This window comes from Nasonia vitripennis, chromosome 3 (assembly GCF_009193385.2).
Source record: "Nasonia vitripennis strain AsymCx chromosome 3, Nvit_psr_1.1, whole genome shotgun sequence".
NCBI lineage: Eukaryota > Metazoa > Arthropoda > Insecta > Hymenoptera > Pteromalidae > Nasonia > Nasonia vitripennis.
In genome coordinates this window covers 2,563,805-2,587,762 of record NC_045759.1, presented here as the reverse complement: position 1 = coordinate 2,587,762, position 23,958 = coordinate 2,563,805, and the positions used below count along the sequence as shown (strand labels likewise).

The window sequence follows — 23,958 nt, the reverse complement described above, 5'->3', positions numbered from 1 at the left end:
TATCGTAAATCAATCAGCTTATCGTCTATTATAAAACTTAACAAAGCCACTTATCGAAAGCAATGATGTCTTATCAACGACACTTGATGAGAGAAAAAATTTCATTTATGCCTTTTATAATGACAGACGACAGCAACGAGTATTCGAGTCATATCTTATGTGCATGATTAATCTCGCTCTTAAAGATGGATTATTAAAACGAGTCATGATTGTGCGTTATTTAATGCAGTCATGATCTAATAATGGTTTTATTCCCATTAAGCTTTTATTTGCAGCTATCAATCTGTTCAGACTATTAGAACGCTAAGGATTAAAAATGTTGGAATACTTGAGCAGCAAGCTTTTTTTATTAGCTGCAGTATTGACAGCTGTGTATTTTTACCTAAAATTGTGCGTATACAATTACTGGAAGAAATGTAACGTCCCTCACGAAGCACCATCGATACCGCTCGGAAATATTCCGGTTCCGCTGTTCACTGGGAAAAAAGCACTTGGTGAGTCGATGTGACAGAGTATATTGAATTACCTTTGCTACGAGTTGTCTTCGAAAGATCGAACTAATTGAAACCGCTGCAGGAAACTTGTTTTGGGACTGGTACAATAAGTTCAGTCAACACCCGTTCTACGGTGTGTATCTGTTCAATCGACCCGTGCTGATGGTCAACGATCCGGAGCTCATCAATCTAGTGCTGGTCAAGGAGTTTCAGCGATTCATCGACCGAGGCTGGTTCACCAACGAGAAAGTCGATAAGCTGACGTGCAACCTGTTTCTCATGCCCGGCAAGCCGTGGAAGCGACTTCGTAGCAAATTATCGCCAACCTTCACACCTGGAAAACTCCGCCAGATCTTTCCACTCATGTCGGACGTTTCCGAGCAGATGATCAAAACTTGCGAAACTGAACTCAAGCTGACCGACGAATTGAACATCATTGAGATCGTAGGAAGGTGCGTGTATCCAAGTGTTTTTTAGAAAATACGCGATATAGATGTACGCGTGTGTGTTTTTATCGTATGAAAATGTTGCTTATATCGTTGTAGGTACGCAACCGACGTAATATCTTCCCAAGGCTTCATAAGTAGCAGCTTGAAAAACCCCGACAACGATTTCCGAAGACTGGGCATGAGGGGACTAGCTTTCGGCAGGTTCAAGATGCTACTGGTCGTATTTTTCCCAGGCCTCCTCTCGAACGTGAGCATACCGATCAATCCCAAGGAAGTCAGGGAGTTCTTCACAAGAATTTTCGCCGAGACCGTGGATTACCGACGCAGAGAGAAAGTCACGAGGAAAGACTTTATGAATCTCTTGATGCAGCTTGTCGATAAGGGAATGCTGCTGGACGACGAGCAGAAGCCGGAGGGAGATAAGGAAGGTATCGCTCGTATCGACCTACGGTACGAAGCGGGAAAGAATTTGAATAACACGGTTCTATTTGATTGTCAGCGGACAGTGACAGGATAAGCATGGTTGAAGCAACGGCCCAAGCTTACTTATTATTCATCGCCGGATTCGAGACGACTACGTCTGTTGTGTCCTACTGCCTCCTCGAGATGGCCCTGAATCCGGATATCCAGGAGAAGCTGCAGCAGGAGATCGACGAAGTCGCGGAGAGAAACGGCTTCACTCACAACGCTCTCATGGAGATGGAATATCTGAACATGGTGTTCTTAGGTGGACATTTTTCCCTCGAAAAGCCTCCGTTGTCAGCAAGCGTATAAAGGCAAATTTCGAATTTTTCAGAAACTGAAAGAAAGTATCCGGGAGTGGTGTTCCTGAACCGCTTGTGCGGCAGCGACTGTCCGATTACGTGATACCGAAGGGAATGCCGGTCGTCATTTCCACCCTGGGTGTGCACTACGACCCGAAACACTTCCCGAACCCCCACAAGTTCGACCCCACTCGCTTCTCCAAGGAGAACTCGGTCGATCGATCGCCCTACGTCAACCTGGCATTCGGCGAAGGCCCGCGAAATTGCATCGGTATAGAAACTTTAGAAAATTCAACGATCGATTGATCAACTCTTGTCAACCCGTATTGTTTTCTTCCAGGAAAGAGGTTCGGAACACTGCAGTCGAAGCTGGCCATTGCCCGGCTGCTGCACAACTACAAATTTTACATCAGTCAGAACACGGTTCTGCCGGTCAAGTTTACGTCGGAGAGCTTTTTCGTGTCTCCGGACCACAAGCTCACTCTGCGATTCGAGCACAGACGGAAGTGAATGCTCGTCTGTGTATAATCCGATTGTTATAAAATACTCTTTCAGCACCAATCGATCCCTCAGCTCCTCAATCTCGCAAGCACCACCCAAAAATCATATACCATATACGACGCTAAACGTTAATCCTCGAAAAAAGGTAACATCCAGCGCGCAGGAGAACGAATAAAAAAAAAGGAAAGCGGAAAAGACAAGCACCCTACACCCCCGCATCATAGCTAAACCCGTAATCCCGGATAGTCCTCGACTCGTCGCTCGGGTATCTGCGCAGACTCGCCGCAGCGCGGCAGCAAAAGCGCGCGCGGCTTGACGGAGCCGCGCGAAATTGAAGAGCATACGTACACATCCGCGCTGTGAGCGCGTGTAGGTGGGCACCGCCGACGCCGCCGCCGCGCGACAAGCGAAACACCGAGTCAGATGGTAATCCTATTGGTGGACGGCGCAGCGTCGCGACGTCCGGGCGTCATTGGCCGGAGCTCGGCGTTCGAGGGCGTGGCTCGAGCTTTTCAACCCCCACCCACGCACATATCCGATCTCCTGGCGGGGGTGGAAGAAGAAGAGTCGTCGGCTGGCATGGCGGATTCGGAGTGTACGTGTGTGTGTGTGTGTGTGTGTGTGTGCGTGCGGGGGAGTAGCGCTTCAGGAGTCGGAAGTTCGACGCGAGCGATTAATTATTCGGAGGGTGCGGGGAGGAGGTGTCTTGGAGGAAAGGGTGAAAAGGGCTCTGACGGCGATTAACGCGAAGAGAGAGAGAGAGAGAGAGAGAGAGAGAGAGAGAGAGAGAGAGAGAGAAAGAGAGAAAGCGAGTCGAGCTTGAGGGAGAAGAGGATTTGTGCTGGTGAGGGGGTGAGGTGATTATACTTGGGATTTCGGGGGTCGCGAAGTTTTGGATGCTTTTGGAGAAAGGCTTGTTTGTGGGCAACTTTTCGCCACGTGTGAACATAAATAAAGTCATTGGCAGAATGAAAAACTGATTTTTCTACACTCCAACATTAATCACACATCTGATCGTATCCAAAGCTCCAAATGCTTAAACAATCGAAGCAAAAGACGAACCACACACAGCTCTCAATCGAGAGCATCCCCCGTCGACGTTTCACTCTTCGAAGCAATCGAGCCCCCCCCCCCCCCCCGCCCCGCGCGCTGCACTCCTTTATTTTTTATTCCATCAACATTTCATTGCACCAGCAGGAGAATCAGCATCGATGCTCATTCGACTCTCGGCGCATCTCTCCTTGACAGCCGCACCTGCACACTCACACACAGTAGTCACGTACGTATACAGAGTAGCGAGACATAGAGAGAGAGAGAGAGAGAGAGAGAGACGGTGCTCGCGGTTCGCGCATGCGTCTGGTCGCACGTCAAACGTGGGGCGCTATCAGGCTATAGGTTAAATCCTCGGCGCGGCGGCGGCGTCGGTGGCTCGTTCTTTTTTCCCCGCAGCTGCGGCGCGCGGTGCCTCCTGATCCCGCCTTCGAAAAGCTGCGGCGGACCAATCGCAAAGGCGACGCCCCCGAAAGTCGAGAAATCCCCGGGCCAGGCTACTCGCCTCGTATCATCGTTTCCTCTCTATACCGACTCTGTTCTTTGACGGCTCGCGCGGCTGATGCACGTCGATTGTTGCCCTCTGTGTGTGCTCTGTGACTAGTCGGTGATTAGTCCGTTTTTTCTTATTATTGTTATTTTTTTTTTTCATCAGTGATGGACTAGTGCGGTTACGCAGTGACCGAAGACTCGCCGATGCTGTACAAGCGATTCATCGTGGTACGAACTGCTTATTCACGTTATGTAGAGACTCTGGCGAGTAGATAAGCGCCGGGTGTAGTCGGACGGAGAGAGAGAGAGAGAGGGAGAGAGAGAGAGAGAGAGAAAAGAGGGAAACACAGGTGTATATCCGTTGATTAAACTTTTGCAGTGCGCTACGAGTGAGAACATGAATGGTATCGTCACGATGGGATCGTCGGAAGAGCACCACATCAACCACCAGCACTCGCAGAACGAGACCAGCTCCGAGCAGCCCAGAAGCCCTGCCAGTCCGCTGAGCATTCGACACGGTGATTATAACGTTCATATGCTAAAATCCTCGTTCTTACTCAAATCCGCCGACTCGAGATTCGCGCACGGAGCCGTTAAAGCGTCGAGTCAATTTGAAAATTACCTACTCCTTCGCGGCTGTAAAGTCCCGAGGAATCAAATTACGTGATCGAAATGCCAAGCGGCGTCTTTAGCCCGACACGTGCGGCCCGTAAAATCCCCGACGCCCCTTCGCTCACGCGCGGAATTATTTTCTTCGCTCGCTCACTCTCTCGTTCGAGTTTATCGCGCTAATCGAGACTTATTTAGCATGTCCACGAGTGGATATACCCACTCGGTCTGATGTATCGCCGGGAGAGTTTTTCTTGAATCATCGTCCTTTCCTCGCCCATATACACGCGCACGCAATAACCATATAGCTAGATGCGGCTGAATATAACGCCTCAGTCAATTACAAATCGCTCTAGCGCGCCCGGGTTATAACACTTGGGAGCGCGCGCGCGCGCGCGAATGGTTCCGGCCCATTAGACAAATGAAATCCCGTCTCTCGGCCCTCGGAATGCGCCGCGCCGCTGAGTAAACAAGGAATATTCTCTCTATATACCGAGTCAATGTAAAAGGGAGAAATATCCCGGGGTGAGACTGTATATAAGACTTCGACTCGAGTGTGTTTGCGTGTGTACAAATATGGGGTGGACCGCGACTACGACAAAGTTTGCTTTATGGCTATTACGGGCTATATTTGCGTAGAGCTTACACTCCGGGTGACGTTCGGATCTCCTTGAAATGCAAAAATCGAGCAGAGGCAATAGCATAGAGTGCCGGAGAGCATCGGCCTCCGCATAAAACGAGCCCGAGAGAGCTCTCGGGGGCGTCAAATTTCATTAGCATATCAATGCTGGCGGATGGCGCACCACCTGCGCCCTTCCGAGCCTCGGCACCCCCTGGCTCCTGCGTTATGGGATCATCGGAGGACGCCGCGCGTTCCTCATCGAGAAATGCCTGCGAGGTGTTTACCCGAGCTCATCGGATTCCTGCCTTCTAACTCCTCCTCCGATTCCGTATCGTATATAGGCGAGGTCGAGAAAGGAAGCTATTTCACGAAAAAAAAAAAAAAATAATAATAAATAAATAAATAAATAAACAGCTTCCATATCGGAGGCTCAGCCGGGCTTTTCCTGTCGCGTTGTTTGACAAACGGCATTTACATGAGAAAATAAGTTGGAGCACAGGAGCTTTACCCGCCTCTCTCGTCGCAAATTAATATCACGAATCGTTTCGTTCTGTTCACCTCCGAGTGCAGGACGATTCATAAATAATGCATCGCTATAGAGCGCAAATCTCCGTCGCCGGGAAGAAATTAGAATCGAAAGGATCAAGCGGAAGAAGCGAAGGGAAAGTCTCTCCCGCCGAGACATCTGTGTGTGTGTGTGCGTGTATGTGTGCGGAGTCGAGAGGGTCCTGCGTACACGTATATAGAGTGACTTATTTTATTAGTCACGCTTTTCATTAAAGCGCGATTCGGCGAAGGGGAGAGAGCGAGTCGCGCAAGAATGGAGACGTCCCTTATAATGCGGTTAAGCGATGAAGTGAGAGACTGGACTGATTTTTATTGGCTCACAATAGAGTAACCATACTTTCACCTTTCCCGCCTCGACAGACTCGGCCGAGAGCAGCGTCATCTCGCCAGGCCTCCCGGAGCGCTACAGCCCGCTGAACACCCAAGGCTCGACGACGACGACGACGACCACCGCGGCCTCGAGCCACGACCCCTACGGCTCCCGCTCGGTCCAGGAGTGTCCGGTGCCCCTCTGCCGAGGCCTCGGCTCGGACTTCCCCTTGGCTCGCTCGCCCTACCTGACCGCCCTGGAGAACGGCGGCCATCCGCACCCGATGCTCGCGGCCCAGCAACAGCAGCAGCACCACCACCACCACCACCACCACCAGCAGCATAACCAGCAGCAAGCGCCGCCGTCGCATCCGCCGCCGGCTCATCCCGTCGCTGGACAGCATCAACCCGGGGGACACGGCCAGCAGCACAGCGGGAAGCCGCCCAGGAGCCTCGGGCTGATCTGCGTCGTCTGCGGGGACACCAGCAGCGGCAAGCACTACGGCATCCTCGCCTGCAACGGCTGCAGCGGCTTCTTCAAGAGGAGCGTCAGGAGGAAACTCATATACAGGTAGGTGGAGCTCGATGTCGACCCCGAAACAACAAGTGCAGCGCAAACGAAAGCCACAGACTGGGACTCCCCTACTCAAGGGCGGACAATCAATCACCGCGCTAACTAATTCCTCGTCCGCCGTAAAAAAGAATTACAAGCAAAACAGCAGCCGGGCTGTCCCATCGGCCGGTTAATCCTCTGTCTCGCTGATCGCGCGAGAGGTTAATCCTCGCATCTGCGCGCCCGTCTTCCGCGCGCAACAAAACGCCGCTGCAGAAAGTATAGCGCGCGCGATGCGCCATGTGGCGCCGTTCAAGTGGGCTTATGCATCTCGTATATGGGTATAAGGGAAATTGATCCCGGGATGAGCGGCGCGAGGTGCTTCTGCTTGCGGAGAGAGGTATCTATATACGTTGTACGCGTGTGAGGGGTGAAACTATTATATACGGGGCCCCTGGGGGACGGGCATCCATCTCCATCGGATACCTCTTACAACGAAATCACTGCCCGTTCGAGTCGGCCGCCTGGTTCTTCTGCTTTTTTCGGGGCTTTTCCGGCTCGAATTTCGCAGTGCAGCAGCAGTAAGACCTCGTGAAAATCACGCGGAATTATTCATGACCGTCCGTTTAAAACACACCGCGGATCGCGCGCGATCTTCCGGACACTTGCTCCCGCGTAAATATATGTAATAGACGCTTCCAAATCCCCGAGGACGAGGGCCGGCAGTCGATCCGCGAGCTATTAACCCCCTCGTATCCGAGAACTGAGCCTACGGGGGAATTCGATTCTCCGCTTCCATTCTCTCACTGAAAAATAGTAGAATCATGAGGAGGAATTCCGCGAGTCGAAAAAATATCATCTTCACCCTCTCCGCGTCGTATACGGACCACGATAGGCCCGATATTCATACCATACGCGCGTGTGGCCCGTTGAATTTCAATCGGATTACCGGTTAGCGCTGTTTTGATTAATTCGACCGCGAGCCAAAGCGACACCTGTTACGAGCGCTCGTCGGACAATGCGTAATGCAGAGAGAGCCTCGGGGCAGATGCGCCGTTTCAAGAATCATCGTCCTATGCATAATACACGAGCGAGATACAGTCCTGGGAGAGCACTTGAGAGAGAGAGAGAGAGAGAGAGAAGTTTATCGGGAGGCATCTTTCGCCTCGTGCGATATATAATAGCCGATGGTTATTCGGCGTATGATATGATATATCGACGGCGTAACAAGTGGGACGAAGATCGTTTAGGGATTACGTTTAAGCGCCGGCTGCTGCGACTCGGCTTATCGTCGGGCCTGAGAATCTCCGTCCATTGAACAAAAGTTGAACAAAATCGATCCAACAAACCGAAAACGTGTCCCTCCGGATTCCTCTCGTTCCCTCCCAACACAGCAGAAACGGCTCTCGCTCTCCGCTCGTTGGCGTTTTACGAGCACAGAGACCATCCCGCCGCCGTCAGATGGCCCGTAATGCGGTAAAGGCCTCTTCAGAGCCTTCGCACAGATAACCAATTACCAGGAACGCGTTCCCGCTCTCTCACTCTCTCGATTGCTCGCTCGGCTGTGCGCCACTATGCGCCGCTCCGAAAGCATTGCGCGCGACGCGACAGATGCGTCCCGATTCTCCGAAGGCTGCAGAATCGCCGCCGGGATTATGTGCGCGCGTCTGTGTCTGTCGCTGCGGGGGTGGAAAGCGCGATACGCTGCGTCGCTGGACTTTGTGTATAGTTGCGATTGTTTATTGCATTAATTGGATGAAGGATCCGCCTCGATTTAAATAATCGCCTTAGAGACCGCAGGACTCATCGAGAGCTCCGGCTAACGAGACAAAAAGGAAGATTCTCCTTCGAAAATCGTATGCGCGTACAACGGGAAGAAATTATCCCAGCAGCACGCGAGTCAACCCTCATCCATTAAAATTCCACACTCCAACGCGCACGAGCGAGAATCTCACCGAGCGCGTATACCAATCACTCTCCGACCGTTATAGTCTCTGTAGCAAAGAGAAAATAAAATAAATAATAAGCATAACACACGCAGATCCCACGCGTCGGAATATACGCGGCTCCATCGGCGCGTTAACGCGACAAATATGTATATCATACGTATCATATCCCGGCGAGAGCATCAGCACATGCTCTCGGTTTGCCGAGCCGTAACTCGATGAAGCCAAACACGAGCGTCGCGCGCTCCTATATACCTTCTATGTGTGTGTGCGTGTGTGTACAATAAAAGCTACGGTGCAGCGTAGAGAGAGAGAGAGAGAGCCGAGGGTCGCGCGCGGGGGGCTTCGCCGGGGCGTGAACGCAAATCAATTTGCACGAGAGAGTCGCTTTTTCCGACACCCCCTTCTGCGCGCGAGGGGACACGCGTGCGCACTGCTGGTGGCGAGGGTGCGTGCAAATACAGGGGAGAGAGAGAGAGAGAGCGCGTAATGCGTTTTAATAAGCGTGTACGGGCCGGCTTGATTCGTTCGAGTGTCGGTGTACTGTTTTTCTCTGTACTTGAGAAACTGTTGCGCCCGAGTATATCGGCTTAGATTTTTTGAAATCATTCCCGCTTTTCTCAGAACACACTCGCCCCACAACGCCCGAGGCGCCGAGATCTCCACCCCTATATATATATACCAGAGATACACGTACGCTCGTCACTTTTCTCTGTCGTTTACATACATGCGCGGGCGCGAACAATGCCCTAATGACGCGGAAGAGCGAAGAGCGAGAGTCGCTGCAGGCGTGACGAGCAAAGCTTTAATGTACTCGTAGAATATAGGAAGAAAAATAAAAGTACTCGTAAATCAGAGCGCAGATCAGGCGTAACGAGCACACAGCGAGCGAATTAGACACTCAAGCCGAGGAGAGAGGAAGCGAATTCTCGCACTTGTCGGCGGCGCACGAGCTTTTCCTCTCTCGACTCGCGCGGACGTTAAATTCGATTACTCTCATTGTTGCGCGCGCGCGCGCGCGGGGGACTAACCGCGTTATCCTTCGACGCGCGGCTCCCTTTTACTTCTTCTTCTTCCACGTCCTCCTTATTCCCGTAATCCCCGCGCGCGCGCGAGAGAGCTTTTGTTTGCACATTTCTCTATCCATCGTGTAATACGTAAAAATAATTAAAGCGTCCCTTCAACCTCTATACAGATGCCAAGCTGGAACCGGCCGTTGCGTCGTCGACAAGGCGCATCGCAATCAGTGCCAGGCATGTCGGCTGAAAAAGTGTATGCAGATGGGCATGAACAAAGACGGTGAGTACACAACATGCACGTTTCTGCTTTTAATTCGATTTGGGCCCTGCGCGATTCGATTATTTCTCGGCGCGACGGCCTCTGCATTTTTACACAGCGCGAGGTTATATAACTGGGAGCGACGAGGCCATTTCTGGATTTCCGGCGAAATCGATCGGATGTACTTATACCTCGAGATAGGGGAGTAGAGAAGAAGTCGTGGGGTCGAAGAAGAGGAGTAATGCGGCCGCACCTGCAGATTTTTTCTTTTTCTTTCCCTCCCCGTCGGAAAGTTTCTTATTGCCGAACTTGCTGTCGTAAAGCGGAATTGGAGTATTAGAGGGCTTCTTTTCATCGCTCCGAAAATCAATCCCAAACCACGCAGAGAGACGATACGCAAAAAGCCACAGGCTGCACTCGACTCCGCGGGCGGCTCTCGCACACGCGCAATTACTCTCCGGGTATGCACATAGCGCGCGAAACACGAAGAGACAGTACCGCACGCTCGGTAAACACGCGGTGAGGTCGTTAGCGCGCCCGGCAGTCACGTGGCCCTATGAAGCCGCCGACGGTGTATCTAACAACTCCAAGGGTTAATTGGAGGAAATACGCGTATGCAGGCAAAGCCCGACTGTTTTGCAATAGTTTTTTTCCTTATACTAAGTGTATTTTTTTTTGTTTGTTTATTTTTTTTAAATAATCAGAAGGAACTGTATAAAAACCGCGCTTTCTTCCGCGAAAACGATCCTCTCTCTCTCTCTCTCTCTCTCTAGTCAAAGCATCCCCTTAGCCCCCCGCAAGACCGCCCGTCGACCCATGCAAATTAGAGCCGAGCGCGTGCGCGCGTTTATCTTGCATCACACACGCGAAAGAGGAAGCTTCTCGGCGCGAGCAAAAAAAAAAAAAAAATAAAAAATAAATGAAAAGCCGAGACTCGCGCGTGCGGCCGAAAAGGGCTGGCTGGGAAAAACCGCAGGATGCGTAAGAGAGTTACTCCCTTCCCATTAAGTCGCTCAGCGGGTGGAAATTAGATGATTGTGTAAAAGCGCGACTTTTTTTTTGATGATACGTAGGGATTCGAGACGCCGCGGACTCGTCGGAGGGCCGGAGTTGATCGAGCGCCAAATGCCGAGTCGCTTCGATGACGTCTTTTGGTTATACCGGTCAGTGCACGATCTATCACAATCTTTTGATTTTTACGATTGAGTGTACGTTGCTAGTTCGTGGATTTTGGATTGTAGCTCTTTACGGATTTCGGGATTCAATGCCAGCTGGCGCTCGAGGACGTGGTTTCGTAAGAGGACGTCTGAGACGTAGTTTTATTCGTAGTCCGTTTGGAAGAAAACGGAATTTTTATAAACGAAAGAATCCTCACAGTACCTTATTCCAGGTTTACTCTGACGAAAGCGTGAGCCTTTATTGCTCAAACTCTTGCGATCGAATCCTTACACAATGGGAGGTTACTACGTCGGTGGTTCGAGAATATTTCTTCCAACGAATCCCCGTAAACACCCACATTACACGTCAAAACACCCGATGCGCGAAACAGGCCCCGACGTCGTTCTCAATACACACACACACACACACACACACACATAATACGTATATAGCTCAGCGAGCGCGCACGTGCGTTTTTCGTCGGATAGAAGCTAAGAGAGAGAGAGAGAGAGAGAGTTAGTTACCTAACGGCGAGCACTGCTGCAAACAATGCATCTGATTTCTGCGCGGCCCGTTAAATTTGCGTCGCTGTCAGGAGCAGACTCGCCGCCGATGACATAACCGCGTTACGTGAACAGCACTGAAACACACCCCGTCGGGACGGAAGACGGCGATAGATAGACTCTCGTCGGAGGGTGGAAAAAGACATTGGGAGGCGGATGAGTCGAGTCGAGTCATGAATGAATTTCTTCGATATCGACTCTTACCCGCGGAAAATGTCCAAACGAGTCGCTCAAAGACACGCAGAGTAAAGCGCATATAGCTATACATCGGACGAGCGAGAAGGTGTCGGGAGAGCTGCGGTCGGACATGCCGCGAGCAGAGACACCCGGACAAGAGAGAGAGAGAGAGAGAACACACCCCTTCGGCTCTGCGGGAAGTTGGCTCGAGTCAAGTCGCAGCGTCGGGGCACGTTTTTGCCCCGCGGAAATTGCATTGACTTTGATTATCGAATTCTCGCCCTTTTGTCCTCGGGACATGTAGCCGCCGTCCTCCTCGTAACGAGCGAGCCGAGGCTAAATTGCTTTGGATGAGCTACGCTCAATTTGTACTTTTCAACTCTTATATGTGTAGGGAATATAAAAGAAAATTCGAATGTTACAGCCGTGCAGAACGAGAGGCAGCCGCGCAACACGGCGACCATCAGGCCGGAGGCGCTCGTGGAAATGGACCAGGAGCGAGCGCTGCGCGAGGCTGCCGTCGCCGTCGGAGTTTTCGGGTGAGTGAATCTCATCTCGCCACGCTCTGTGTTGTTACATCGCCTCTCTCCATAGGCTTACAGATGCAAATTCACCCTTTTACCGCGTCGAGAGGAAATAAAACCGTCGGCGTCTGCGTTATACACGCACACACAAGCTGATGTGACATTTTTTTTTTTTTTTTTACATATAGTAGAGTAAATATTTTTCAAACGACCGCGAGACTCCCTCTTAAAAATAGAACGCGCTGAAAGCCCCCGGCACATTATATACAATCGTTCACACTCTAGCGATCGGCGTCGACCCAAAAATTAAAAAACCAAAGCGTCAACGTACGAACAAAGAGCCTCTCGTATGAGTTTGTGCGCGACAAAGACAGCCCTGATTTTCACCTCGAAAAAGCAGAGCGACAGTATACACAGACACAGAGTGTCGGGCTCTATCGGCAATTTTTAATCCGCGGCGTATATTCTCGCCAGAAATCGATCGATCTCTCTCCTCAGCACGTTTGATCTCCCGCGACGAGCTGAGGAGGAACGGCTTACCTTCAGCACGCCACGCCGAGCGTGATCTGTCATGAAAAATTACCTTTGACGCGGCGAGCAGAGGTGTGTGATCGGCCGCTCGGAACTAATGGAAAATCCATACCGCGGGAGGAAGGTGAACTCTGCGTGTGTGTGTGTGTGTGTCGAGGGAGTTCTTGCACGCTTGACGTTGTGGCGTGCGGAGGTGACACTGATGCGAAGTGGGAATTACGCTGCGATTATTCTTCGTTGGATTAGTGTTCTCCTTTTGGGGAAGTTACGAAACTTGGAATTGAATATGAATTGATCGCCTTGGAATTGCATGCTCGGATTCTGTTATTCGGGATTCTAAAGAAGTGTGATGAATGGAGCAGATGCGCTGAGCAAACGGTTTGTAATGTGGCAATGAAGATTCCATGCTGTGTGCTTGATAAGATATAAGAAATGTCATTGGTGACGGACAAAAGAATCGATAATGAGCCTAAAATATTCAGCACAGCTGTACGTTTAAAAAAAAATTACCAACAAAGATTATTTTCGTACTTGTTTTTTATTCGTTATGATTATATATTTGACATTACAATTAACTTATTGCTTAGGATCTTACTTTCGGCAGCTAGGTTGACCATTTTTAGAACCTTACGCGGTCAAGAATTGCTTGCTGGGTTCGTAAAACGAACACTCGAACTGTCGATTGTCCAATAAATCGCGTACCTTGCTCTCAACGTCCTGTCTAGCAGCTTCGATGATGTGAGTGTTCGCGTTCTCGACGAAACCTTCCAGGATGGAATTTGTCGGTTTGAACAGTCCACCTCCAACTGTGACTTTGCCTTCTTTACCCTGGACACGTACTTTCAGGAGATTCAATCGGCATTCATTATGCTTGACGGTAATGGTGTATTCCACAAAGAAGTTCAAATCCTCGATCTCGTAATCGAGAGTGCGCTTCCTCAAAAACGGGATGGACATCTAGAAAGACATGTTTCATTGGTTATTTTATAAATTGTTGTACTTTTGATGATCATCTATGAATTAACAATATACTAACCGGCTTGTAGTTTTTGAATACGGCGTGAGCCCTTGGGACCCCGAATCTGAACATAGCCATTCTTGGATTTTTCTCGGAATCATCAGCTCTGCCGGGAAGGGTCAAGCCGTCGGATGGTTTCTGAAGAAGCCTCAAATCGCTGAAAAATATCCAAACTTTAAATTTCATGCGCATAAATTGCCCTAAAATATGATTTTCAAGTCTTTGCAAATTTACCCCAGAGTGCCTTCCTTGGCTTGGCCTACATTGGAAAGCTGAATTTGTCCACTGCTTCTCTGATATTCTGCTACGAGTTCAGCAATGAGCGCATCGTGCAAGTCTTGAATATTGTCCTATATACATAAGAAGAAAGAATTAATTTTATACTAAAATCTACTTTCTATGAAGCCATATCGCGTACGTACTCGGAAAGGTTGTTTAGCAGCCGATACAGATGGTAATGCTACCGAGCAGACGGCGAGCACTAGTGCATAGAAGGCAATCATTTTGCTGATCTTTTAAAAATTTTAACATTATTGTGATCAATTTATTTTTCAGTTTACTGGTGTTATTATAAAAAAATTAAGTAGTAACAAAAATGCAATTGCAAACTTACCTCAAATCGTAGCAAGTTAGTTGGATTTGAAACTCCACTTGATGAATCGTTGCAAACTGATCGGCTATTTATACGAACTTGTGTTTTGTCGAAAACGCGGGAATTATTCGGGAATTTTTTTTTTTTTTTGTACGTAAACACAATACTATTCATAACGAGATTACGCTTTATCAGCACAGGCTTTGAATGTTTTTTTTTTTAATTCTCTTAACAAGATTATCAGAATTATTTGATTTGTACAAGTGTGTTTCTTTCGTATACTCATTCAAATTCTAATTTCCAAGTAAAACTACAACGATATAATGACCACTACGATTCCTGAAATTTTTACTTTTTTTATCTCATTATAATTGTAGTGTTTGTTTTTCTTCGAATTTTTGTCGCATTGCTTGCATATAATTACACCATGTTTTTATGTAAGTTACTTAATTCCAGAGAAACCACAATTGATACGGATATGTATTATTACACGTGTCACTACTGTTTTCATAGTCGTTAGCTGTCTATTACCGATGCCGGCTCGAACACGCAGCTGCAGCTTTCATATCCGTGTGTTATCTTTACGTTTTTGTAGAGCTTAAGTAACATTTTTACTTTATAAAATTAGAACAAGTAAACTGCCAATTTCGATAAAACATCCTGTTTATTATAAGTATACAAAACGTCTCACGTACAGACCGAAAGACCATTAGGAGCCTCTCATTCATTGGTATACACAGTAGAATACGTCGAATTCAATAAAGTCCTTTAAATTTGTCAACACCGAACCGAATTTTAACTAAAAACTAAAATTTACATCAACATAAATATGTCTAAAGTTAAAATTAAACGGCTCAAGATCACTGCTATCTGTGAAATCCTTCATCCCCCCCTACGAGTCCAGCAACGGTCATCGCTGAGAGCTCCGAAACAAACTCCGACGGAGCTGCGTGTCTTCGACGGCCGTAGCCACCAGATATGGCATAATCGGTGACCGACGAATCCCACGGCTACCTAGCGTGCGACTGACTGAAGCCCAACAGCGCGTCGCCGTTGACGATGCTGGCGAAAAGTGTCCGGGCTCTTTCGCCAGGCGAAGACGCTCCATCGCCGGCCTTCAGGGAAGACAGTCTGATGCCCTCGTACCGATGTTCCCGGAAGTCCTGATAGGGTAGTCCCACCGTCTCCACCGTGTCTCCGATGTTCCTCTCACACCTTCTGAGCGGTTCAACCGCGGTGGGCTTCTTGTTCCGGATGTTGCCTTCAGACCTGCCGTGTCTTGCCGTCAACTGCAGCCTTGACAGCACCGTGTTCTCGTCCACGAAGTATCCACGCTTTAGGTTCTCAGACTTGGTCTTCCGGATAATCAGAGCAAACCTTCGCTTGATGTCCTCCTTCGTCAACCGATCTTCCGCCGCTTCAACGTCCAACCTGGCAAGACTGTTGTTCTCCTCGTCGATGACGTCGTCGGGCACCGGATGCCTTTCCAACATGTCCAGGAGTCTACCGAACGACAAGCAGATCTCCTCCATGGACTTCTGACTGATGAGAAGGTAGCCTCGAGAATCTCGCTCCCGCTGCTGAATCTCCTCTAGGTCGGTCCGCAAAGACCTGAGTTTCGCTTCGGCGAACTCACGACGAGCCCGTTCTTCGGCGATGATCAACTCGTTACGTCGGATCTCCTCGAGGAAGCGATCGCACTCTGCTCGGGACTCCAGAAGCTGCTCTGCGATTTCTTCGAGCTTCTGAGATTCAAAGTCCAGTTGGCTGGAGTCAGGCTGTTCAACTTGGGGTTGACTCGTGGGTGTGGGTTCAGAGGTCAGGGGCAGGTTGGCGTCAGGTTGCGTTGTATCGGACAAAGACTGGATCTGGGACTGGAGGTCCAGGTGTAGGGATACTTTAGGCGGTGGCTCGGGCTGTAAAATTATTGTAGCTGTTCATGTTGTAAAAATCCAAAAAATAACACGACTTGAATGAAAAAGTACCTGAGGTACCCTCGCGTGTTCCGGTGGCTTCATGGGCAACCTGGGGCGCCTCTCCATCACCGGCACAGGTGGTTTGGTCTTCATTCTCTTGACCAGCTGCGGTGGCGGCATCTGCAGCAGAGGCTGTTTCCTGTAGGCGACCGGCGCCGGTGGCCTCTTGACCTGCCTGACCATCGCACTCCTCGGTCTGGGCAGAGGTTCGCTCTTTCTCGCGGGTAGGTTTCCAGCCGATGAGACACGTTTAGCCCCACTGCTGTCCTTCTGCTCGGGTAGGCTGAGCCAGCGGTACTCGGACTTGCTGTGCAGCTCGTTGCACTCGAGACGCCTGGAGATCTCGGCCAGCGTGTCTTGCTGGATGTTGGGATTGAGCCTGACGTCGACGATCACGAGCGTCTTGTTGTGATCGAGAAGCTCGAGAATCGACTGGCCGGTGTCCTCGGATAACCCGCACTGCTGAAGGTCCAGGGCTTTGAACCAGAGGCTGTCCCTTATCGCCTCGATGATACCTAGGTTTCCAGGTTTTTAGAAAAGCAAACTTTGCGACGAACGTACGAACCCACTCGAGACTCACTGGCGACAGCCTCGTTTCCCAGCCTGCTGTTCCCATTGAGAGTGAGCCTCCTCAGTCCAGGCATGCTCTCCAGCTTGGGTTCTCTGTACCTGAGCGACTGCTTCCAAGCGTCCTGATACAAAGCCAGCTTCTGCCTGGACAGGGCCGAGGCCAGCGCAGGTCCAGCCGCGGTCGTCAGCTCGCACTGAGACAGGTCGAGCGACCTGATACACTGCACTTCCCCCAGAGTCCTGCAGAGCACCTCGCAACCCGCATCTCCGATGTAGCATCGTCGAAAGGACAGGTGCCGAAGACTCTTGGTGGCGGCGAGACCGACGCAGAGAACGGCAAGACAATCCGGGGGTACGGGAACACCCTCGAGTTCAAGACTGTTTAGCGCTGGGGAGTTTCTGACACACTGCGTCAGACTGTGGCTGAGCCACTCGAGTAGAAAGCGGGTCAGTACGACCGGAGCTTTGCCCACCGCTCGGGCTTTCGTCTCGGAGTTCGCGTCGTCCAGGAGCTTGCGGTACTGGTACTTGCTGCGCACGCTTATCGACCTGGACGACGTCACATGGTTCATACGGTTTATAAGAGCTTCTTATCGAGGCTCTGAGAATAACGAACCTGAGCGTGCGATCGAGCGACAGCGAATTTAGAATCGGTGCCCAGTCGTCCATCTTGACGCGGTCGGTGGTGAAATCGAGCGAATGCGGCAGCGTGACGCATATCACCGGCAGCGGCCGCAGCCGCTTCTGCCTGCAGAGCTCGAGGTACTGAGTGGCGAAGCTGTGCTCCGCCATCGTCGATTGCACGTTTCTTCCTCACCCGACCGCAGGAAGCTGCCGACAAAGACGGGCTTAGCGGAGAACTATATATTGATTGGCGTCGCGAGGTTAACCGAAACGTAGCCTTACCCAGCTCTGTAGAATTTTTCAATCCCTCGGGTCAGAGGCTAAAGCTCCTGTCGACCAAAAAATCCTGGATTTGCAGTATCGAGGTAAATCCTGGCCGAAAGTGTCCTCGTCGCCGAACGTCATCTGCGCTCACCTCACTGGCACCTGAAAACGACCTCCGTATAACCCTCCGATTCGAAATCGCATGTGTCTTTCTTTAACTACCCGAAAGCGCTGCGAACGACGAGGACGATGCTGAAGAAGTATTGCGACATTGAGTTTGTTTGGGTTGGTTTTGTAGTTCAAAAAAAAAAAAAAATCTTGACTAGAACCAGAGGTGACAAACGACAAAAAAAATAGGGGGACGAGAGAGGCCTGAGGTCTGAAGTTCGTCGCTCACGGTAATATGTGTGCGGCTTGATTCGTGCGTTCGAAAGCTTTGCAATGACATTGTTGTTCTGTTTTAACGACTATAGCTGAAAATATCCGAAATCAATTAGGCGTCAAACGAAACTAAAATCCAATTAACAATCAGCTCGAATAATGCGACTCTCGCAATAACATCTATAGCTAATTAGGTTATTAATCAATCAATCGGTACGATAATGAGCGGATGATTATGGCTATCCCAAACGAATCGCCCACAGTTATTTAATGCAAATGGCACTGGTTGTTTGTCCACAGGCCGCCCGTTTCTTTGGCGATGGCGAGGTACGCGGCGCCACTGCCTCTGCCGACCGTCGCTCCGACGACCAACTCCAGCAGCGCGCCTTCGCCTCCGCGACAGGACAACGACGACGGTAATTCTTATTGTAATTCTTATATCTCTCTTTGTGCGATTTGAAATTAGAACGATTTTTCCTATCGCGAACAAAACGCAGGCAACGCGTCGGAAGACAGCATAGACGTGACGAACGAGGAGCCGCTGACGCCGCAGCCCCAGCAGCGCAGCAACTGTAATCAACTGCCACCGGTAATGCCATCGATCTACTCGCCGGCGAGCGTAGAAACCGTCTACGAGACCTCGGCGAGGCTGCTCTTTATGGCTGTGAAGTGGGCCAAGAATCTGCCCTCGTTTGCCAGTCTGCCGTTCCGCGATCAGGTACGGAAAGGTTCATCCGGGTCAACGCTGCTCTCGTCATTTAAACAATTAAAAAAACAACTTTGATTATCCGTTTCAGGTGATACTGCTGGAGGAAGCCTGGTCGGAACTGTTTCTCCTGAACGCGGTCCAGTGGTGTCTGCCGCTGGAGTCGTCGCCCCTGTTCAGTGCGGCCGAGCTTTCGGCTCTGACCCTGTCGCCGGTGCACCCGGTACATCCGCACTCGGGACTTCACCTGCCGTCGCCCACCAAGTCCAACCAGGTGGGCGTCGACGTGAGGTACCTGCACGACATGCTGCACCGCTACAAGTCCATCATGGTCGACCCGGCCGAGTTCGCCTGCATGAAGGCTATCATTCTGTTTCGTCCAGGTACGATGCTTTGAATTCAAGATTTTACCAGATTAAGACCTGGTCTCAACGCCCTGGAATCGTAAAATTCGCAGAAACCCGCGGCCTGAAGGACCTGAACCAGATCGAGAACCTGCAGGACCAGGCTCAGGTAATGCTGGGCCAGCACACTCGATCCCAGCATCCGAACAATCCAGCTCGCTTCGGTCGACTGCTTCTTCTCCTGCCGCTGCTGAGGAACGTCCCGGCGACCCGAGTCGAGCTGATCTACTTCCACCGTACGATCGGCAACACACCCATGGAGAAGGTCCTCTGCGACATGTACAAGAATTGAAGGCGGCTCTGGATGACGAGTCTGTAAATATTTTATCCAGCGGATTCCGTGGATCCTTGGGACGATCAGCAGCCGAGTGATGGGGAGGACGTTGTTGTTGAGCTGTAGGTTTTTGCGTTATCTAGTTTTATGTGCTATTATTTCACGATGATTTTTCAGACGTTTGGACACGTATACTGATTCTTTCCTCTGATCGTCACTCGGTTGTGGTTAAGAGAGGTAAGGATTTTCGCGAATCTCGGCATAGGTTAACACACCGAATTGTGCATAAGGAATCGTTCTTTTCGAATTTTCACGCGACACACTTTGTAGCCGTGCCTAACTCTAATGATACGCAGTGTACGGTAAAATGTATTAGGTAGAGTATACTGAACTCGTGTTGTTACAGCTGAAATCGATTGTACGTTTCGATCGAAGTAACGATGAGTAAAGGGTCTGTGAGCAAGAAAGGATAACGAGAGATCAATCGACGGGCAACGAAAGTGCGTGTGTGCAACGGTGAGGCCTAAGATCGATACAAATACGGTTGAGCATATAGAAGGATGATATGGTTAAATCGACGTTTTTTATGTAAAATCAAAACATTTTTTCAATATACGAATATGTGCTACATCGCAGGCTAAGCACAATTGAAACGATCAAATATAGAACGATGATTATGATTGAAGATAACATTTATAAATTATTATTTTTATAAATACTCTGATAGCTGAATTCTCGTTGTGTTCATCAATTCTTGGGGATTAAACGCATGATAAACGATTGTTCCGTATAAAGCGACTCTGTACATGTATTGTACATTGAAGACGGCAAAACAATTTTGCAATCGATTATATGAAACCATCGCACAACACATAGAGTCACTACGCGAACGAGTTTCTGTCGGAATATTGCAGGAATAGCGATGTACGTGTCATTATGAAATATAGAGAAAATTCGTATATGGTAGAGTGATAATTCTAGTCGTATAAATAAAGAATCTAGTCGTGCGCGGCCGACGCGCTGTAAAAAGAACCAAAGTATATAGTATAATTTAAACATAACGCGCGAACGTAACTCTAATTGCGCGCCTACTGTATATTCCATGTTGTTGTGATATAAATGACTGTCGTATCCAAAGAAAGAACAAACAAAAAAATGAATTAATAAATAATGTAACGATTGCGCAACACTGATTGTAATAAAAGTATATGAGTATATAATAACACAAGAGAAACGATCGTCCTTGTAATTAATAATTCCTCATCCCTCGTTACTCGTCCTCGAAAATTATCAATAGAGAAGCTGCGCAGAACGTAAATCAGAAGCCAATTAAAATTCCATCGCGCATTACATAATCCATCAGGCAGACGGGACCGAGTATAATACGCGCGGCAAAAAGTCGCGGAGATACAGGCTGCGCGCAAACATTTATTTATCGGCCGCTTAATCCCTGACTCTGCCCCTGGCCACATGGCAGTTTGACGCTCTTGCCGGCGGGGCGCGAGCGCTTATAAATTACCGGAGCCGGCTTTAAGGGGCTGCTTAAGTTGTCAAAGCCCCCGTAAGAGCGAGAGAGAGAGAGAGAGAGAGCACCCACTCGCGCATTGATACAGGAGAGCCGCTCGCTTGGTACGAGAGGGGCTGGAGCGAAATTATGGGGGCTATTGGAATGCTATTTTTGGGGGATGGCTTTTGCAGAGTAATTGAATGATTTTTTTTTCTTCGTCGTCGTCGTCGTAGCGTTTGGGTGGCCGTGTGGAAGGCTATTTCTGGACGACTGTTTTATCGGCGCTGGATGACGTTCTTCGTTGAGTATTTTTTCGAGATTTGTAAAAAAAAAACCGAATAAAGCTAGTCACGCTGAAAAAAAGAAAAAGAAAAAATCAATCAAAACACACGCACCAGCACCGCAACCTTACACCGAGGCGAGGCGCAGCAACACGGAGAGCAGCTCAACGAGCTAATGCCTTTTCAATTACGACGTACCCGGCTATACGTATATACGCTTGTAGGTGCGCAGTTTGTCGAGGATTTGCGACCGCGACTTTTCCGTCATCCCTCGCGCTGCACTTGCCTCTTGATTTATTCCGCAGCGGAGAGATTGATGTGCGCATATTGAATAAGCGCGTGTGCCGGAGATTTGGCTGATAGTGATCCTTTTGACGTGTTTGATTTTTGTACATGGGGTATATGGCATGACAGGGATTATTTGAGATCTGTTTGCTTATTTGGGGTCGTAGAGCAACACGACAACAAACTTCAAAATCGTCCTACCTATGAATGGCGAAGACAAAACGATGAATATCCCAAAAACTCCCCTTTCCCCCCAAACAGCGATAAAAAGCCAGCCGCTTCGCCATAAGGAAAAGTCGCGACGCGCAGCTCTCCGACGCCCCCGCGAATTTCGATACCCGACTCCCCCGCACACCCACGCTGGCAAAGCTTCTCCGCATACAACACAGCAGCAGCAGCAGTAGTAGTAGTAGTAGTAGTAGTAGTAGTAGTAGTAGGTCGCGAACGGGGCGGCGGCGGCGCCGGAGTATTGACTCGCGGGAGAGCGAGAGAGAGAGAGAGAGAGAGAGAGATATTGCAAGGGGGTAGGGGGTTAGGGGGCGGAGTTTTAGCCTCTCACCCCCGAGGACAAAACTCGTCGAGCCAGCAATGGCGCCGGGACTTGTTGTATTTCGCCTCTCACTGCTGCTCACGGGGAAAGAGAGAGAGAGAGAGAGAGCTGCGCGCGTGTGTGTGATGCTGTGAGGGTCGAGAAGAGGACACGTACGAAGCGCGCTTTCGAGATGCCGGCGCTGCTGGGATGAAAGAGAACGACGACGGGGGGCAGAGAGGGAGTTTCGGATAATAAATGTTGCGAGCTTTTTCGCGTTTATGGAAACGACGTTACAGTAGTATAGTAGTTCATAACGCGAAAAAAAGACAGGAGGATGAACAAAAGTCGACTGGAAGCTCCGCAAGCTCGCCGGTGACTAATAGAACGCAGGGACATCCACCCCAGAGCGATCTGAGAAACTTTTCCCTTTCGGTCTTCCCCCGTGCGCGAAAACACGATCCTCTGAAAAGAATAAGTAGAAGAAGAGGAGTGGGATGAGGAAAAGAAAGAGACGTCCTCGGAATTAAGAGAAAGCGAAAGCTCGGCTGTATAGTAGTATACAGCCCTCTCTCTCTCTCTCTCTCTCTCTCTCTTCTCGAGAAGGGAGCTCCACTTATTTTATTACATTATCATACCAACTAGAGAAGGAGAGAGAGAGAGAGAGAGTCGCTCGATAAGTGGGGCTTTAAAGCGGCGGTTCTCAAACGCGTTCTCTCGAGCGAGAGGCTTGCTCTTGATTACCGATGCCGCTGGCTTGCCGTTCCTTGTTTCGCTTCGTCTCTCGTAAAATTCAAATCCGGATTTCCCGCCCCGTCGGAAGTCGGAAGCGCGAGCTCGAATTTTCTTCGAACGAAGAATTAAATTTGTTCGCATTTATTCGAAAATAAAACGCGGCTATACAGTATAATCGCATCGACGTATATAGATAATATAGACACGCACAGGCGGTCATATTTGAGCCGCGCATCAAAGCGAAGCCGGGGCTTTGATCATCGCTGTCCCGACGTTAATCCGCCGCGAAATTTCGGATATATATCGTATCCCGTCTATCTCTTCGCGAGCCACCCACGCCTACCTATATACACACGCGTCCATATCAGCGAAACATTTAACGGCGAGAGCCGAGCTTTCAATTATCGCGAATCGATATCGCACCAGAGTGTCGCTGATGTGCTATATGTGGAGAAGAGAGAGAGAGAGAGAGATATTCATTATGAGCTGCGCTTACAGGCCAGGCGGGCGTTGCGTGAATTAACGCGCAGAGGGAGAGCTTTGCCGTTTGGTTAGAAAAAAGCTCATAAACACGGGCCAAACGTCCGCCTAAAAGAATCCCGCCAGATGAAAAAGACACTGAAAAACCCACTGCCCGGCACTTCATTAATTCAGCTCTAGAGGTAAAGACCGACACTGCGTGTGTATAAACCGACCCCGCAACGGAATCCCGGAAATTTTTCAAGCCAACCGCTCGACGTTTGAGAAATCAGGCAGCCGACTCACGTTCATTTCGCCCTTTTTTTTCTCGCGCCTCTCCGTGTATTCCCGTGACGCGGACCATTATACTGTATATGCCGGGGGCCGGACGACTCGATAAATGCTAAACGAGTCCGGGATTTACGAGCCTCGCTCTCTCTCTCTCTCTCTCTCTCTCGGGTTCTCAATTTCTCGTTTTTCATTTTTCGGCCCGATCCGCGGCGAGTGGATATTTTCCAAAGAGGGACGATTTCAGCCTCCATTTCGATTGCGGGGCGAAAGCTCTCCGCAGAGCCCAGCCGCAACGGTCAGGCGCTGCTGGACGCGCTCTCTCTCTCTCTCTCTCTCTCTCTCTTCCAAAAATCAATAGGTTCAGCGTCACAGCCGCCGCCCCCGCCGCCTCTCGGCTTCTCTCTATACTCGTCCCTCTCTCTCTCTGTAGATGTGCGGAGGTATTGCTCTGTGTGCGGCGATGGCCGAGGATTGA

The 23,958-nt window shown here is 49.8% G+C and overlaps 4 protein-coding genes and 1 pseudogene across 4 annotated transcripts; 3 read left to right on the top strand and 2 right to left on the bottom strand.

The window, feature by feature from the left end:
- The first annotated feature begins 316 nt into the window (after positions 1-316).
- Positions 317-1,460, top strand: LOC100122628 (annotated as a pseudogene).
- LOC116416776 (probable cytochrome P450 6a13) lies at positions 1,398-2,217 on the top strand. The gene is made up of 3 exons (XM_031926349.2): positions 1,398-1,660; positions 1,750-1,978; positions 2,048-2,217. The coding sequence occupies exons 1-3, from the start codon at positions 1,463-1,465 to the stop codon at positions 2,215-2,217; spliced, it is 597 nt and encodes a 198-aa protein (XP_031782209.1). The 5' UTR covers positions 1,398-1,462.
- Positions 2,218-3,642: 1,425 nt separating this feature from the next.
- LOC100122615 (photoreceptor-specific nuclear receptor) lies at positions 3,643-20,630 on the top strand. Its single transcript, XM_016983495.3, has 10 exons — positions 3,643-3,843; positions 3,914-3,978; positions 4,130-4,268; positions 5,909-6,428; positions 9,552-9,655; positions 11,957-12,071; positions 18,313-18,428; positions 18,510-18,730; positions 18,810-19,101; positions 19,176-20,630. Exons 2-10 carry the CDS (start codon positions 3,955-3,957, stop codon positions 19,412-19,414), a joined length of 1,770 nt encoding a protein of 589 aa, XP_016838984.1. The 5' UTR covers positions 3,643-3,843; positions 3,914-3,954; the 3' UTR covers positions 19,415-20,630.
- LOC107980848 lies at positions 13,107-13,969 on the bottom strand. The gene is made up of 3 exons (XM_031926286.2): positions 13,840-13,969; positions 13,624-13,762; positions 13,107-13,544 (listed from the first exon to the last, which is right to left on the bottom strand). The coding sequence occupies exons 2-3, from the start codon at positions 13,681-13,683 to the stop codon at positions 13,215-13,217; spliced, it is 390 nt and encodes a 129-aa protein (XP_031782146.1). The 5' UTR covers positions 13,684-13,762; positions 13,840-13,969; the 3' UTR covers positions 13,107-13,214.
- On the bottom strand, positions 14,843-18,012 carry LOC103315666 (centrosomal protein of 78 kDa). The gene is made up of 6 exons (XM_008205724.4): positions 17,854-18,012; positions 17,650-17,793; positions 17,360-17,574; positions 16,754-17,292; positions 16,183-16,688; positions 14,843-16,113 (listed from the first exon to the last, which is right to left on the bottom strand). The coding sequence occupies exons 3-6, from the start codon at positions 17,533-17,535 to the stop codon at positions 15,208-15,210; spliced, it is 2,127 nt and encodes a 708-aa protein (XP_008203946.1). The 5' UTR covers positions 17,536-17,574; positions 17,650-17,793; positions 17,854-18,012; the 3' UTR covers positions 14,843-15,207.
- Positions 20,631-23,958: the final 3,328 nt, after the last annotated feature.